Consider the following 17,714-nt stretch of genomic DNA (forward strand, 5'->3'; position numbering starts at 1 on the left):
TTTGATCGTTTTCTTTTGGGCCCTGCTTTATAATACGTTCCTTTCGAGACAAATGAAATATCGAAAATATTTAACTTATAATGAAATATTTAAAATTAAAATTATAAAATAGTTAATATTAATATTATTTTAAAACTATATTATTAAATTATAACTTAGTATTAATATTTAGTTTAATAAAATTTTTACAATGAAAATATTTCAGCGGAGAAATCAATAAAGTTTCGTCCAGAAAGCTTGATTCCAATGCTTGAACAATCGTGATGTCAAACTCAATATCTACGGTTTATATCTTAAGGGGCTACAACAGGGCTAAGGGGAACAAGGGGCTAGTCAACCCCTTGTTTTTTCTTGCCTGTTGATGCTATGACAGAGTAATCGTGTTAATTTTATGATGGCAATAAAGTAATTTCTTCAATTTCAGAAGTTCTTCTTTCAGTTTCTACTTCATACATAAAGATTGTGACACTGGACCTAAGGGAAATAACTTTTTTTTTAACTAATTTATATTTTTGAATAAATGATTCAAGAACTACTGAGTCAATTAATATTAAATGAGAATAATTCAAAGGAATTAAAAAACTAGTCGGTTAATCGATAAAGTGTTTGATACCTTCTATAAATTAATACTGTAAAATGTAATAATTAAATAATAAATATAAAATAAAAATAATTGATCTTACCTTCTTTTGCTCTGCTTGTTCAACTACCATCTGCTCCAGCTTCTCAGAAGTTTCTTCTAATTCCTCTATAAAATATAACTTGGTAACAATCGGACCGTACTGAAACAAAACTTATCAAAGATCCCGTTCAATATTTTTTCCGAGCCCTTCTCATCGTGAAGCCGGACCCTTAAACCTCAAAGTAAGAGATTAATTGCAATAAAATGCAATAAAACCTTACAATTTATTATTTTATTCAATAAAAAGTAACCAATTGCAATTAATTTGGCAAAATTCCAGTCCTACTAAACACCACCTCCAAAATTAGGCATCAATTTTGGCATACACACACACACACACACACACACACACACACACACAAACACACACACACACACACACACACAAATAAAACTTGCAGGGAAATGAATTAATAATCGAATATTAATTTTTCTTGTTTACAAAATTTACTATTTTCAGGTTAAACTTGTACATTGGACTTCACAAATATTCAATATTTTTATCTCGTATTAAAGTACATGCAAATGTTTATACAACTAATATTTTTTATAATATTTATTGTTTGTTTTCATTCTAATGGATTCAAAATAAATGGAATTATTCCCATTAGACAAATTTCACATTAATAGCTACATATAATTGAAGTATAGATAAAACAAACTAATAAATAGATAGACGACATTCGATTGTATAGAACAAGAAACGGAGGAAGTGAAAGAAAATACACTTCTAAGAAAAGAAAAAAATGCAAGGAAGAAAGAAACATTTATGAATATTTAGACTAAAAAACAACGAAATGTCTTCCCTTTCTGCAGTTAATGTTAATTACTTTTTGAAAGAAACTTTTTGAAAGAAAATGAACTTCTAAGACAAGAAAAAACTACAAGGAAGAAAGAAACATTTACGAATATTTTGACTGTAAAACAGCGAAGTGTCTTCGGTAGAGATGAAATAAGAAAAAACCATTCGGAAATTAGAACCAAAAGAGCAGCTAAAAAACAAAAACTAAAAATGTTAAAGTCCAAAATGTAACAAAACAAATACAAAATCATTACTCCTGAAATAATGATAGGCAGCGCAATGGCGCTGCCAACGTAAAGAACGATGTGGGCACAATGTATTATTTACTTTTGGTTCATTACTTTGATATCGAAGGGGTTGTCGTAGAAACTTCGAAAAGGGCTCATTCGATTGGAAATTGAAGTGGCTTGTGCCCTTTTTATAAGTCGAAAGTGATTGGAAGGCAACTAACACCCCTTCCACGCCCACCATTTCCCCAAACACACCCAATCGAAATTTTTAGACAGCCATTTTGCTCAGCGTAGTTGATTTCCAGATAGAAATTATGTTTTTGAGGAGGACACTCCCCCACAGCCCTCAGGGCAAGTGTTGTAGTTAAGCCCTGGGGGCATATAAGGTTTTTATAGAAAGCTTTGTAGTAAAACTTCAAAAAGGGCTCATTCGATTTGAAATCGAAAGGGCTAGTGCCCTTTTTAATAGTCGAAAGTGATTGGAGGGCAACTAATCCCCCTCTCACGCCCACCTATTCCCCAAACACATACAATTAAAATTTTGCGATAGCCATTCTGTTCAACGCGGTTGAAAGTTCTGGAAATTAGGTCTCTGAGGATGACAAACCCCCACAGCCCTGAACAACTAACCCCTCTCTAACGCCCACCTTTTCCCCAAACACATCCAATCAAAATTTTGAGATAGCAATTTTGTTGAAAGTAGTTGAAAGGTCCGGAAATTATATCTAAGAGGATGAAACTTCCCCCACAGCCCCCAGGGTAAGGGTTGTGTTATGTATTGGGGGCGTATAAGGTTTTTATTGAAAGTTTTGTCGTAGAAACTTGAAAAAGGGCTCATTCGATAGGAAATTCAAAGGGCTAGTACCCTTTTTAATGGTCGAGTCATTTGAGGGCAACTAACCCCCTCTCACGCCCACCAAAATCCAATCAAAATTTTTAGATAGCCATTTTGTTCAACGTAGTTAAAAGTTTTAAAAATTGGGTCTTTGAGGATGATAACCTCCTCAGAGCCCTCAGGGCAAGGGTTGTAAGTTATGGCCTAGGGGCATATAAGGTTTTTATAGATAGCAATGTTGTAAAAATTTAAAAAACGGCTCATTAGATTGGAAATTAGAAGGGCTTGTGCCCTTTTTAATAGTCGAAAGTAATTAGAGGATAACTAACACCCCTCTCACACCCCTCTCAACCCCCTCTCATTTCCCCAAACACATCCAAACAAAATTTTGAGATAGCCATTTTGTTCGACGTAGTTAAAAAGTCTGGAAATTATGTTTTTGAGGATTAAACTCCCCCCAAAGGCCTCGGGGCAAGGGTTGTAAGTTGTGCCCTGGGGGCATATAAGGTTTTTTTTTTATAGAAAGCGTTGTCGTAGAAACTTCAAAAGGAATCATCCGATTGGAAATTGAAACGGCTAGTGCCCTTTTTAGTAGTCGAAAATGATTGGATGGTAAGTAAACCCTCTCTCACACCCACCATTTCCCCAAACACATCCAATAAAAATTTTGAGATAGCCATTTTGTTCAACGCAGTTGAAAGGTCCAAAAATTATGTCTTTGAGGATGACAACCCCCTCAAAGCCCTCAGGTGAAGGATTGTAAGTTATGCCTTGGGGCATACAAGGTTTTTTATTGAAAGGTTTGTCGTAGAAACTTCAGAAGGGCTCATTCGATTGGAAATTGAAAGGGCTAATGCCCTTTTTAATAGTCGGAAGTGATTGGAGGGCAACAAACCCCCTCTGACGCCAACCATTTCCCCAAACACATCCAATCAAAATTTTGAGACAGCCATTTTGTTTAACGTAATTGAAGGTTCTGGAAATTAGGTCTTTGAGGATGACAACCCCCTCACAGATCTCAGGGTAAGGGTTGAAATTTATGCCCGGGGGCATATAAAGTGTTTATAGAAAGCGATGTCGTAGAAACTCAAAAAGGGCTCATTCAATTGGAAATTAAAAGGGCTAGTGCCCTATTTAATAGTCGAAAGTTATAAGAAGGCTTGACATTTTCAAACAGTTCGTGGTAACGAACTGTAAGTAAGGAGCGACCCGGCTCAATGGTAACCGAAACTCTAGAAAACGGTATTTTGATACAAATAGATACATCAAAAGAATCAGATTTTAATGCTGATTTCAAATATATAAGTTTGATTAAGTTTAATTGTACCTATCAAAAGTTAGGCGCCTGAGAAAATTTGGCTGATTTTTGAAAAAAGGGGGAAATACCCCCTAAAAGTTATAGAACCTCAATGAAAATCACACCATCATATTCAGCGTATCAGAGAACCCTACTGTAGAGGTTTCAAGCTCCTATCTACAAAAATGTGGAATTTTGCATTTTTTGCCAGAAGAAAGATCAAGGGTGCGTGTTTATTTGTTTTTTTGTTTTTTGTTTTTTTTTCTCGGGGGTGATCTTATTGACCAAGTGGTCCTAGAATATCGTGGGAGGGATCATTGGAATGTAAATTAAAAGTTCTAGTGCTCTTTTTAAGTGACCAAAAAATGGAGGGCAACTAGGCCCCCTCCCGCGCTCATTTTTTTCCCACAGTCACCTGATCAAAATTTTGAAATAGCCATTTTGTTCAGCATGTTCGAAAATATAATAAGTATGTCTTTTAGGATGACTTAATCCCCCTAAATTCCCGGGGGAGGGCTGAAAGTTATGAACTTTACCCAATGTTAACATATAGTATTGGTTATTTGGAAGTATACAGACGTTTTCAGGGGAGATTTTTCCTGGTTGTGGGGGGGGCGGTTCGGGGGTTATGTGGGAGGATCTTTCCATGAAGGAAGTTTTCATAGGGGAAGGGACAGTGCTATGAAGGGGACGCCGGACTTCCCAGCATTATTTAAAGCAAGATCAGAAATTTAATATAAAAAAACAACTATTTCAACTGCAATAGCAGCAACACCGAAACTTCAAACGAACAGAAAATATTACGTTTATGATTGGGTTCACCCCTTAGTCAATACCTCGCTCTGTAAGCCAAAGATTTTTTAGTACTTTCATAAGAGCTATTTATTCTAATTAACGGCCTTAGTGATTAAGCGGTCATTTTTAAAGAATTGGAACAAAATTCGAACTTTCGCTTAAAGAGCAAGGTATTAACTAGGGGGCGAACCCCTAATAAACAAATTAAAAATATATGAATATAGAAGTTCGTTACGTAAGTTAATTCGTAAGTTACGTATATTTATTACTAATAAAAACGTTCTTAAATATAATTAAACAAGTTTCGAGAAAGCCATTTAACTAAATAAAAGTAAATTAATATGAAAATTTTGTTTTAATTATTCATGTACGGTGAGCCAAGATCAAAACCTGCATTTATTCAAAAACGTTCAAAAATTAAATAAAAAAAAAAGTTTTTTAAACTGAAAGGAAGGAGCGACATTAACCAAGACCCTGCCCCGACCTGAGTCCTTATAGGCCCGATACGGGCCTGTCCACCCCGCCTCACTCTGTACGATTCAATTTTCCAAGTTATCACAAATTTATTTTTTAGAAAACTTCCATACTTTTGCGAGACGGGTGAAGTATTGAGGAGGGGACATCCCTATTCATATACGGAATAATTTCTGTTCGTTTTAAGTTTTATTGTCGCTCCTTACTTTCAATTTAAAAAACTTGTTTTTTTTATTTAATCATAGTAAAAATCGATGTGGGTACAATGTATTATTATTTTTTTTCTTTGGACCAGGGCACTTCCTATCGAAGGAGTGGTCTTAGGAACTTCGAAAAGGGCTCATTCTATTGAAAATAGAAAGGGCTAATGCCCTTTTTATTAGTCTAAAGTGATTGCAGAGCAACTAGTCCTCCTCCCACGCCCACCCTCCCATTTGCCCCTTATGTTTAAACTAAATGTTGCCTTAAGATTAAATCAAAATGAACTGTATTAATGCTAATCCTCAATAAGGCATCTCAGCAGTATCCCAAGAACGACTGAGGGTATTATGTTAAAACTTTCGGGGCTACTGTATACCCTGGGGGCATACAAAGTGTTTATAGAAAGCGTTGTCGTATAAAATCAAAAAGGGCTCATTCAGTTGGAAATTAAAAGGGCTAGTGCCCTGTTTAATAGTCGAAAGTTATTGGAAGGCTTGACATTTTTGTAGTAAAAATCGATGTGGGTACAATATATTATTATTTTTTCTTCTTTTTTTCTTTAGACCAGGGCACTTCCTATCGAAGGAGTGGTCTTAGGAACTTCGAAAAGGGCTCATTCAATTGAAAATAGAAAGGGCTAATGCCCTTTTTAGTAGTCAAAAGTGATTGGAGAGCAACTAGTCCTCCTCCCACGCCCACCCTCCCATTATGTTTAAACTAAATGTTGCCTTAAGATTAAATCAAAATGAACTGTGTTAATGCTAATTCTAAATAAGACATTTGAGCAGTATCCCAAGAACCATTGAGGGAATTATTTTCATATTTTCGAGGCTGCTTCTGCACATAAAAAGTAACCAAATACAAACAGCGTAAGTGAATCTATGCAATCAAAGAAAGTAAAAAGATTTTTTTTGCAAATGGTATAATGTTTTCCATTTCAGGTCAACTAGAGAAGGTATGAAACTAAATTAAACAGTACTATTTGTATCCAGATTTTTAAAAGGGTGTATGTTGTTAAAAATTGCTGAAAATTTTTCTCCAGCATACAAATAGCAGGCCAAACTATAAAGTTTTAAAAAACGAAAAGATTTAAAGCATTATTTTCTTTTTCCCTGAAAAGACTATGTTAATATAACACGAACAGAAATTAATTTTAAAAAAACTTTTTCCACAAAGTAAGTTTTTCAAAGAAAAGTGAAGAACTCCGTTTAACCAAAAATGAGCAAAAGTAAAATCAAATAATCTATCAAGCGTGAAGCTAGCACAAATCACCATCGATAAATAAATGAAACCCAAAACGAACAGAAATTACAATAAATAACCGAGTCAAACTCAAAACGAGCAGAAATTAACATGAGTAGCGCTCAAAACCCATATGCCTTCCCCAGGGCAGAACATAATTTGCACTTTACTGAAAAAACAACACAAATGAATGTGCATTGTCATTTTAATATATATGTAATGGTTTCAGTAAACAAATGTTAATATTATTTGATTTATTAAAGTTATAAAAGTAAAAACATTTATATTCCTTCCGTAAAGTGCACTGGTAAATATCAGGTCTAAGGTACTGCCACTTTGATGGGTGAGAATGTTCACAACTTGTATCAGATCAAGCGCATTACATAGCGACTGTTTGTTGGTCTGGTTGAAGTCGCCTCTAACAATAAAGGCAGGAGCCGCATATGCACGTCGAAACTTATCAAGGCAGGATTGCAAGTGAATCACAAGCACCTTTCTGTTTTTGGCACTTTCAGGGCAACAGACAGATGCCACTACCAGGCTCAAGAACTTCTTCTGCAGATGGGAAGGCTTACATTCAGCCCAGACTACTTCACTGCAAGAGTCACTGGAGGCACTTAGCATTTTGGATGGGAGGTCGATACAAAAACACAGTCGAACACCACAGCCTCTGAGACTTAGGCCTCTATCACGGCAGGTGTAAAAAAAAGTGTAGCCTTTGATATATCTGGTATCATTTGTGATATCCAACATTCATTCTTGATTGCAATAGATACACTGGATCCTCGTAAGAAGACTTCTAGTTCGTCCATCTTGTTAGTCAAGGAGCGAACGTTGGTCATGAGAACAGAGGGAAGTTGCGGTTTGGCAGACAGGAGTTCAGGACATAAGACAGGAGGAGTTTCACCGGAATCAGTAGAAACAGTCACATCAGAATACCACGGTGTAAGAGTTGGTATCATGATACGTCTGACAGTTTATTTTTACGAGCAACCGTAGTCTAACTTTTTGTTTAGTCTTCAATTTGGTCGACAGATCTCAAACATGCACTGGGATAAAATGCCCTTTTTTCCTGTTTCCTCACTGCTTACCTCTGCGTGCGCGTCTGTAGGTGGTTTCCGGCAACGTCACAACATTGCCATCTGGTGGCCTTTTTGTCAGAGAGTGACGAGGCGCCACTATGTGTCAAAGTGAATAAAGTTCGTAAATCGTCGATTTTTCGATTATGACTGGCATGAATACTGCACTAAATAAAGTAAAAAAAGGTCAAGGCTTTGATTACCTGATTTTGATTACATTGCCAGGGCCAGAAACAAGGAACACTAGCACTAGCAAGTTAAACTAGGAATAAGAAATTCTTGGCCCAATTTCGGTGCTTCTGCTTCAGAAAATTCTGATCATTGTATATTTGGTACCTTTGCCGAAGGACTTAAAAACCGATGCAGACGAAATATTAGTTGGCTCACACTGTTGAAACTGTATTTCTGTATTCTGATACTGGTACTTCATAGGCCGGCTTTTCACCGCGCCTTGATGTACAACAAAAAAACAATTCCACAAAAGATGTTTTTCAAAGAGGAGTAAAGAGCTACATTAAACAAAAGACGAGTGGAAATAAAGTCAAGTAAAAATTCAAGCGTGAAATGAACACCAATCCTTATCTATAAGTAAATGAAACCCAAAACGAACCAAACTTGCAATTAAGTTAAACTTCGAACGAACAAAATTACCACCAACAAGAGTAGAGCAAACGCCCCCAATGCCTTCTAAAGACCAGAATGGCATTTTGCCTTGTGAAAGCAAGAATGTTGTAACTAGACCCCGGTGCCGCGCCGGCGGATCAACCGAACGCCGCCGACGAGAGGCCCGGTCGAACGCCGCCGAAGTGTCGTAACGCCACCGGCGCGCCGCAGGCACGCCACCGCCGGTAAAGGCGGCGGCGTTCGGTCGACTTTAAATTAATTTTGCGGCAATTTTTATTGCGTCAACCGCAAAGTCTGAGCTTTTCCTTCTTGTGTGGTTTAGTATTTCGATTTTTCTGATTAAAAATCAAGCAGGGCCTGCACTATCCCCGAATTTTCGAGTATTTCCCCGAAAATCTATGCGTCACCCCGAAATAAAATTTGGTTCCCCGAATCCCCAAAAATCACGTAATCACGGTGCCACCCCTAGCGATTTATTACCACTAACTTTCCCTGCCAAATATTACTTTACATACCATAATTCTTCACTACTCTCTTGTTCATTAATTTTCGTTTCTTTTGTTACTTTGCATAAAAAACCAGACAGATGCAATATGTTATTGCAAACATTGCAATATACGCAGTTCTTCATATGTTGACAAAAAAAAGTATCGTCTTTATGAAATGAGTTTAAATCATTTCGAATGCAGTTTCCCAATTGCTATTTCTTACATCATTCGCAGTCAAGAATTTTATTTTCAAGTTGAATAGAATTATAGAACGCATTCACTACTATACAGCTTCAGCCTTTTGTTGGATTTTGAAATTGACAGCCGACAGATTGTTTCTACAAATGAATTGTAAGTTTGCAGATTTTTTTTTGTTTTTTTGCTGTTTTTAGATAAAATATTCAATTATTGAACGCCTGATAGAAAATACAATCTTCTTTCTGGAACATCTTCACCCCCCCCCCCAAAAAAAAAAAAAACAACCTTCGACTGAGACAAATTTTAGCTATTGACTAAGCTATGTACAAGGTTGGGAACTTTTAGGCTGAAACGGAATCTACCCCAAAAATTTGCCTCATAAATAAATTTTAAGGTACTCCCAATAGGGGGGGGATAGGGGGCGCTCATATTAAGATGATAATATCTCATTTTTTTTTATTGAAAACAGATAGGCCAAAAGGATAATTATTTTTTTTCCTTTGAATGGTAGGCAAGAAAACGATATAAAATTACCTAGTGCACCATTCAACTACATGGATAGACCCAGGGCCCCCAATAAGGACTTGTTCATTGTCTTGGGTATTTTACGATTGCTCATAGGCTACTGGCCTTATTTGGCTTTTGTGTGCGCTCCCTTTTAATTGATTCTTTGGATCTTATGGAATGCCAAGGCGAATCTATCACTCAGTTTTCCAATAATTCGAGGTATATCTGAATAATTTCGACATTTTTGTTGTTGTCTTTGTACCTCTTTATTCATACCCTCAATTTTTTTTTTTCGAGGAACACTAAGCTGCTTAACGTTATTTTACGTGTTTGTTTGAACCATATCGTGACCTAGTTAATTATTAAGTAAATTATTTTTGTAATGAAAGCTGAGACGGTATTCTATCAAGGTGGTATCCAGAGGGGAAGGGGGGTAGAGAGTTATTATATTTAAATGATAATAGCTCGAAATTTTGTTTATTGAAAGCAGGGATCCCAAAAAGTTGAATTTTTTATTTAAAGCAGAGACGGCATTCTATCAAGGTGGTATCCAGAGGGGGGGAGGGGGGGATTGAGCTATCACATTTAAATGATAATACCTCGATTTTTTTAAAGCAGGGTTGCCAATAAGTTAATTATTTTTTTTAAAGCAGAGATGGTATCCTATCAAGATGGTATCCAGAAGGGGGGGGCATAGGGAGTTATTATATTTAAGTGATAGTACCTTGATTTATTTTTTATCGAAAGCAGGGATGCCAAAAAATTGAAAGGTTGACAAAATTAACAAGATTTTCGTGAGTTATACTTGATACAGCACTTGCATGGTTTTATCGTCCAAAGGGAAAGGGGCATATGCGTCCAATCTGTTTTTTTTCTTATTGATGAAACGGGTTTACTTTGAAAACATTCATTCATAAGTACCAGGCAGATTCACACTAAAACGAATTGGTGTGACAAAAGCGATATCGACTTCCCCGCCTAACGTTGCGCTCGAGTAACAGTGGCGGCCCTTGGTCCAGTGCCCAAGTAAAATTAAAAGGCCAGGTCATAATAAAAGCTTTAAATTTGGGTGGTTCAAGGAGGAGTCTTTGACAGTCTTATGACCTCAGGGTACTAGATGTTGCAACGTTCTTACGAATCTACAGTTGTTTAGAAAATTCGATCACCCCACAAATGATTACCAAAAGTATGCGCAAATGTAACATTTGGAATATTATAACACTTTTTTCAAAGCTTTGAAGAAAAGCAAAAATTCTAAATACCCCTAACTACGCTTGAAAGCTATTTTAAAAAGAAAATCTTTGGAGATTTCCATGGAAATTACCATAGCAGAAGCTTTGAGCCTGGGTGAAGATAAAAGAGGAGTCTTTGAGTATTTTGGCCACAGGTGACTTATTGTTGCGACTTGCTTAAATTTGGTAATTCTTGTGAGCATTTGGAAATCAAAGCTTAAACTCAATAACTGATACTAAGTGTCATAATATTTTGCTTGGATTAAAAGTGACGAACTAGGATGAAAATTTCAGCATCTTCCTGGAGCTACTTCAGTCTGCATATTATTTCATTTAATTACACTTAAAACGGATGAGATTTTCATTTTTTACCTAAGAAAACAGCTGGCACTTCATTTTTCTTCATAGCGAATAAACTATTAAGTGTTTTTTGTGTCATTGTAATTAAAGTGTTCTCATGTAAAGTGTTCATCATGTATTTTTCAATTTGATAAATTTAATCCTTTTAGATGCAGTTTATAATTTGACTGATATTAGGTATTTATCAGTTTATAATTTGGAATGAATCCCCAAAAGAAAAAATGAATGATATCCAAAAGAGCAGCCAAAAGCAATAAAAAAGCAGCAGTTCAGCCTTAGCCTACATGACATATATTCTATAAAAAGCCAAAAAAAACTTTAAAATGCATTTTTTTTAAATGGTTATTGAAAACCAGTTTTTGATACAAGAAGGCTTCTTAGGAATCCAAAAGAGTAAAAAAACAATCAATATCATAGTCACCCATTTCAACTGTTTTAAATGTGACAAAACAGATACAGGCAAAGAGCATTATGAAAAAATCAACCTTTTAGGTTCAAAATTATGTTCAAGGTTTTTACCTAGATAACTGACGAGTTTTGTGATACGGTATTTGAAATTTTGTATGCAGTAATGCTCGATGAAAAAAACTATTAATTTTGATAATTATTAATGTTAAGAATACATAGGTAATAGATATTTCAACTACTCGTATTATGCAAGGGTTCTGAAACGCCACATCCATTTCGTTTCTACCAGATTTCTACTTCTCTTCATGAATAACGAAGAAGACCAGTTTCCAGCCAGCGACTGGTGAATTTTTGAACTCATGAATAGGCTGGAATCTGTTGTAAATTTAAGCTGTGATTTGAGAAAGACTGATGAAAACATTAATGTTTGCGGTCAACACTGATCGCGCCGGCGGCGCGGCGCGCTATTTTTGGCCCCACCGCCACCGGTTTTCCCTCATTGGCGCAGCGCCGGGGTCTAGTTGTAACCACACTTTTTAAGATTCTGAGAAAAACGCAATTGAAAAAAACAGTTTTTGTAGAGCTGAACGTATGGTAGATAGAAAATGGATGAAAAGCCAATTTAAAGCCACTAGTAAGGGAAATCTCTTGGTAGAATTTTGGTCCTGTTTGACGAGAACTACTAGGTCAAAATGTCGAACAAAAACAGATACGACAGTTTAGCCCGCCCTTTTTTGCTACTAAAATAATTACGACAAAAGTGTAGAGAGCGCTATGCTTCCTTTTCCATTTTGTTACGACAATTTTTCATCAATATTTCCTCAGGAATAGCCAAGGCTTATCTTAAGGCTCAGACGTGGCGTTTCTACCTTTTTGTACTACTTTGGTCGTTTAAACTGAATTTAAATACATGATTATAATACAACTTCAGAAACTTCGACTTTCCTTGCCTTAAGTTTACCCTCTATAGCAATGTTTATTTCAGAGACTGATTCGTCAGAAAATGACAGTTTGTAACTGACTCTCTATGAGTGGCCTTGTTTAACTGAAGTTGCTTAACTTTGGAAAATGGACCATTAGCGTATTTATAGGTCTTAGAAGCGTGCTAAAAATCCAGTACTTTGTTCATTTGATGAACAAACTTTGTTCATTTGATGTCGTAACTGACCGGAGGTCAATCCTCCGTTCAGTTGCGACAATTTCCGATTTCACAAAAGTGAAAAACACGCACTTCCGATAAAGCTGAATTTTTAATTTACTCAGCCGGGAGGCATCATACAACAAAACGAACTACACCATTAAAAAGCTCGTAAAAATAACTCTGGTAGGGTCCAGAGCTCAATTTTGACTAAGAGTGTCAGTTACGACATTCTTGCTTTCACAAGGCGATTTGCGCTTTACAAAAAACATTATTTTCGAGTTGGGTGTTTTTATTTATCAAAACTTCAACAAAAAAAAGAACAAAAATCATCGTAATAACCAGGATCATTGAAAAAAACTAAGATTCACAGTTTAACATATACCGATATAAATTCTAGAAAATCACAGAAATTTTAAATTTATTAACGTTATCAACGCTTTCAGTGAAGCACAAATAACGTTAGGGCTTCTAGAAGGCACAGGAGGCGTTAATTCCACTATTATTTGTGGCAGATTCTGTCTGTTGTAAGTTTGACTTGATTATTTATTCCAACTTCAGTTCGTTTTGAATTTCCTTTACTAAACTATTTATTCCAAATTCAGTTCATTTTGGGTTTCATTTACTTGCTGAAATGAATTTTACTCGTTTTACGGTTGAACTATTATCTGACTTTATCCCTGCTCTTATTTAGTTGAATGTACCTCTACTTTTTTTTGACTAACTTTGTTTGTAGAAAACCGTTTAAAAAATAGTTTCTGTTAAAGCCGTATCCAAGGGGGGATTAAGGGGTTTGGCCCCCTCCCCCCCTGAAAAGTTTGTCCGACTTGTAAAAAAGAAACAAAAATGAACGTAACAGAAATTGTTGGTGCAGTTTTTAGTTGTTTTTTTTTTAACCTTTTAAACCCCCCCCCCTCGAAAAAATAATCCTGGATACGACCCATTTTTAGTTGACATGATTTTTTACCGGTTTATGAAAGGAATATTTGTAAAACTTTATTTTTGGTTTTTCTCCAGAAGAATAAAGATTTTGGCTTGCTATTTACATTTTTGACAAAAAAAAAATTGCAGCAACTTTCAATAGTCGTTACCCTATACAAATTCGGATGGATGGTTACGGGAAATATTATTCAAATAAACAGATTGAAAATTCGCATAATCTTTGGGCTTCTACAGGGCTGAAGCTATTTTGACCTACGCCATGTACCTTGAGTAAAAACAAATACTGATCGACCATCCTCCCCCTCCCTCAAAATGTCCTGAAAATTTTGAACCGCCCCCCCCCCTAGACATTCCTGGTATGTCGCAGATACACGCTTTTTACAACATTGGATGTATTTAGTACCTTTGATGTCCCTGAAAATTTCAGCTTAATACCCTTAGCCACTCCTGAGATATTGAAGATATGTCCTTTTGACAACCTGGATGAACGTAGTGTCTTTAGACTTAGTTCGACATCTTACTCAATATACCCTATTAGTTTCAACTAAATGCCCTTAGCCATTTCCGAGACGTCGCAGATACACCCTTTTGACAACCAGCACATGGTGTCTGTGGATTTAGTGCACCATCCTCAAAATATATCTTTAAAGTTCCAAGTTATTACTCTTAGCTGTTCCTGGGATACTGCAGAGACGCCCTTTTGACAATCACGATACACACAGTGTAATTTGATTTAGTTTTACGTCCTCCTCTACTTTCCCTGAAAGCATCAACTTAATACCCTGTTCCGTTCCCGAGATATTTTATCTATGCCATTTTAAAAACCTGAATGCATATTAACTCTTTTGATTTAGTTCAATAGTAGTAGTAGTGTTCATAGTCGCAGTCCAAGTTGTAGTTGCAACCCAAAAGATAGTAACTAAAAAGGGCCAATTTTTTTAGCTGGGATACAGACATCTAAATATGGGGTCAGAAAGTAGTCTAACAAACTTTTTTTTCAATTTCCTTGAAACGTTCTAGAATCATTAACTGGGCTAAAAGAACCAAATATTTCGCTGGAAAGGAAAAAGGAAGGGGCAAAAAACTTTTTGTTTCTGATCAGATCGAAGATCTGATCTTTCAGCCCTTCCTGGGCTGAAAGAAACATAAAAAAAAATTAGAGGCACGTTCCCCCAAAAAGGGGGGGGAGCAATAAAAGGACAAAAATTTGTTTGTTATTGGATACAAACTTGTATCCTTAAATCCTCCGGTCAAGAGGACCCTAAAGCACTAGAAAAAGGAGTGTGAAAATTATAATTAAAGTTTGACTTGATTATTCATTTTGATTTTTGTTTGTTTTAGGATACATTTAGTCGTCCAGAGCTGTAACTGAAATATTTATGCTGGACGTGATTATTCATTTTAAGTTATGTGGATTTTGTGTTTCATTTATTTATTTTCTGCTCCCTTTAAGTTTTAGTTATTATAAATTTATTTCCGCTCGTCTTAAGTTTATTTTTGGAAAAATATTTTCAAAATAATCATACGAAAGAACGGCTATCTAATTCAATCTTGAAACTTTACCTTCTGATTCTCCGTCTTCTTCTTCACCAGCCTTTACATTTTTTCGTCTTCGAGGCTTGATGGCTGCCTCTCTCTTTCCAGTTAATTGAACTAAAAATTAAAATTCTATAATGGCACTTATCAAAAAGATTATCTAGAGAAAACACACTTAAAATTTTTCCTTAAGATTAAAAATGTAGTCAAAGCGTAGGAGCACGATAATGAAAAAAGTGACTAATTGGATAGATCTACTTGTCTAGGCATGACAAGGTCAGTGCCGTCACTCTGTAAGCTCAGTCAGTGTTGACCCGGGTCTAAACAGGTGCCTGGAGAAATCTAGAGAGGGTAAACAGGAAGTGTGTGCGAAAGCACAGGATTGCTGTACCCCTTCCTCCATAGCCCTTCCTGGCTGAAGGGTCATGAAACGGAGGCAAGCACGACTGGTAGGAATGGTTAAGTCCAGTGTCGTATTCTTTACCTTTTACCTTTGTTACTTCAGCAAATTTTCATATCTTACCATTATGAGATACAAAGCGCTGATTACCGAATTAGGGGTCGGTGACTAAAACCGAATTAGCCGCCTAAAACCGGTTACCAAATTAGGGGTCGGTTACAATAAATATACTTCTCTTTAATACAATTATAGAAAAAATCATTCACATGTCAAAGTTTCAAGGGCCCCCCGTACAAAGGCCCCCACCCTGCGAATTTGTCTACATGAGGAACAAAGTAAAGGAAATTAATGCGCTGAAGAAAATGAAAAAAAAAACACCAAGGGATAAGGCAAGGAATAAATATTGACAAAGTGTAGAGAGGAAGGAAGGACCATAAAACAGAGATTAGCCGTTTGGCACTATGAAGTCCAATGCCGTATTCTTTACCTTTGTTTTTACTTGCCTTTGTTTTGCCAATCTTTACCTTTGTTTTTACTTGCCTGTTTTGTCATTCTTTACCTTTGTTTTTACTTGCTATGGTTTTTCCATTCTTTACCTTTGTTTTTACTAGCCTTTCTTTTCCATTCTTTACCTTTGTTTTTACTTGCCTTTGTTTTGCCATTCTATACCTTTGTTTTTACTTGCCATGGTTTTGCCATTCTTTACCTTTGTTTTTACTAGCCTTTCTTGGCCATTCTTTACCTTTGTTTTTACTTGCCTTTGTTTTGCCATTCTTTTACCTTTGTTTTGCCATTCTTTACCTTTGTTTTTACTTGCCATTGTTTTGCCATTCTTTACCTTTGTTTTTACTTGCCTTTGTTTTGCCATTCTTTACCTTTGTTTTTACTTGCCATTGTTTTGCCATTCTTTACCTTTGTTTTATATGCAAGAAAGGTGGCTGCAATGAATAAGTAAAAAGTGGAATAGGCTCTCAGTGATTTTTCCGTAGTTATGAGTTTTTTTAAGAACAAGCTCAGAACTAAGACTGGAATACCACTGTGACGCCAATTATTAAGTTTGATTTTGAAGCGTGGGTGCTTTAAAAGGATCAGGCAATATTTCATTATGTTTTCCATGGGATAGTTCTAAGAATAGGGTCTCAGAATAGTTTTAAGTACTCTGTCCAGTGACAGTATTAAAAAAATTGTATGAAAAATGTTTGTATTAACTGTCTTTAAATTCCAGATTTCCGAATTTTTCTGGAAATTACAGAGTGGTAATTAAATATAACTGAGTATGAAGCAAATCCACTGAAAACCGATCTCGTTTGGTTTTGTCTTTTTCTTAACTATTTTTTTCGTTATTCGTTTTTTTTCCTTTTTTTGTCGTATAATAAAGACTAATGTTTAAAACCGAGAATTGACACTAGTCGATTCTGAACGATGCTTTCTGAATCCTGTCGCGAGTGCATTAAGTGGTTACGTTAATTGCGTTAATTAATACGTTAATTGCGTTAATTAATTACGTTAAGTGCATTAAGTGGTTTTTCTCCGTGATTTTTATACTGGTGTTTTCATGTATATAAAGTAAGTCTGCTTCTTTTCTAAGTGTGTTCACAACCATTAATGAGGTTCATTCCCATGGCAAAAGGTTGATGAATAAAGGCTATATTAATAATTTGGGTACATCAAGGTCGGGTTTTTCCCTTGTTTCTAGAAGGGCAAAATTATGGAATGCGTTAGATGGGGATATTAAAAGTAGTTGTGATGTAAGTGAATTTAAAAGCTGTTGAAAAATGGATTGTTTTGTAAATATGAATTTAATGATTAAGTTAAAAGGCTATATAAATGATAGAATAAAATGTTATTAAACCATTAATATTAGTATTTTAAATTTGATTGATATGTTTTAAAGAAGGAGTTGAGTGTTCGGTGTTAGTGGTAGCAGGGTATATCATGATGTCGTTCTGTTTTTTGTTTTTTTTTTAACCCTCTCTGAAGTTATAAATTAATTTATATTTTGAAATTAAATGTTATTTATATTATATTGTATAAATATATTATATCATATATACAAGGCCGTATCCAGGGGGGGGTTACCCGGTTTGAACCCCCCCCCACCCAAAAAAAAAAAAAAATTTCGACCGAGTCAAAAATAAGTCAAAAATTAATAAAAACTAGGTAAAAATCAGTAAAACTATTCGAAAACTGAGTCAAAAATTAGTAACCCCCCCCCCCAAAAAAAAAGTAAAAAATTAGTACACC

General features: G+C 35.7%; 1 protein-coding gene across 2 annotated transcripts in view; it reads right to left on the reverse strand.

Moving 5' to 3' along the window:
* LOC148941043 (kelch domain-containing protein 4) overlaps nt 1–17,714 on the reverse strand; it is a 70,960-nt gene that overhangs the window by 18,783 nt on the left and 34,463 nt on the right. For both annotated transcript variants that reach the window (XM_089105254.1, XM_089105253.1), the window contains 2 exons: nt 15,098–15,187; nt 684–748 (listed from right to left, as the gene is read on the reverse strand). In XM_089105254.1, the coding sequence (XP_088961380.1) occupies nt 684–748; nt 15,098–15,187 (155 nt within the window). The remainder of the gene's footprint in view (nt 1–683; nt 749–15,097; nt 15,188–17,714) is intronic.

The sequence above is a fragment of the Artemia sp. Qi Xiang Cuo genome, chromosome 19, assembly GCF_049724085.1.
Source record: "Artemia sp. Qi Xiang Cuo chromosome 19, ASM4972408v1, whole genome shotgun sequence".
Taxonomy (NCBI): Eukaryota; Metazoa; Arthropoda; class Branchiopoda; order Anostraca; family Artemiidae; genus Artemia; species Artemia sp. Qi Xiang Cuo.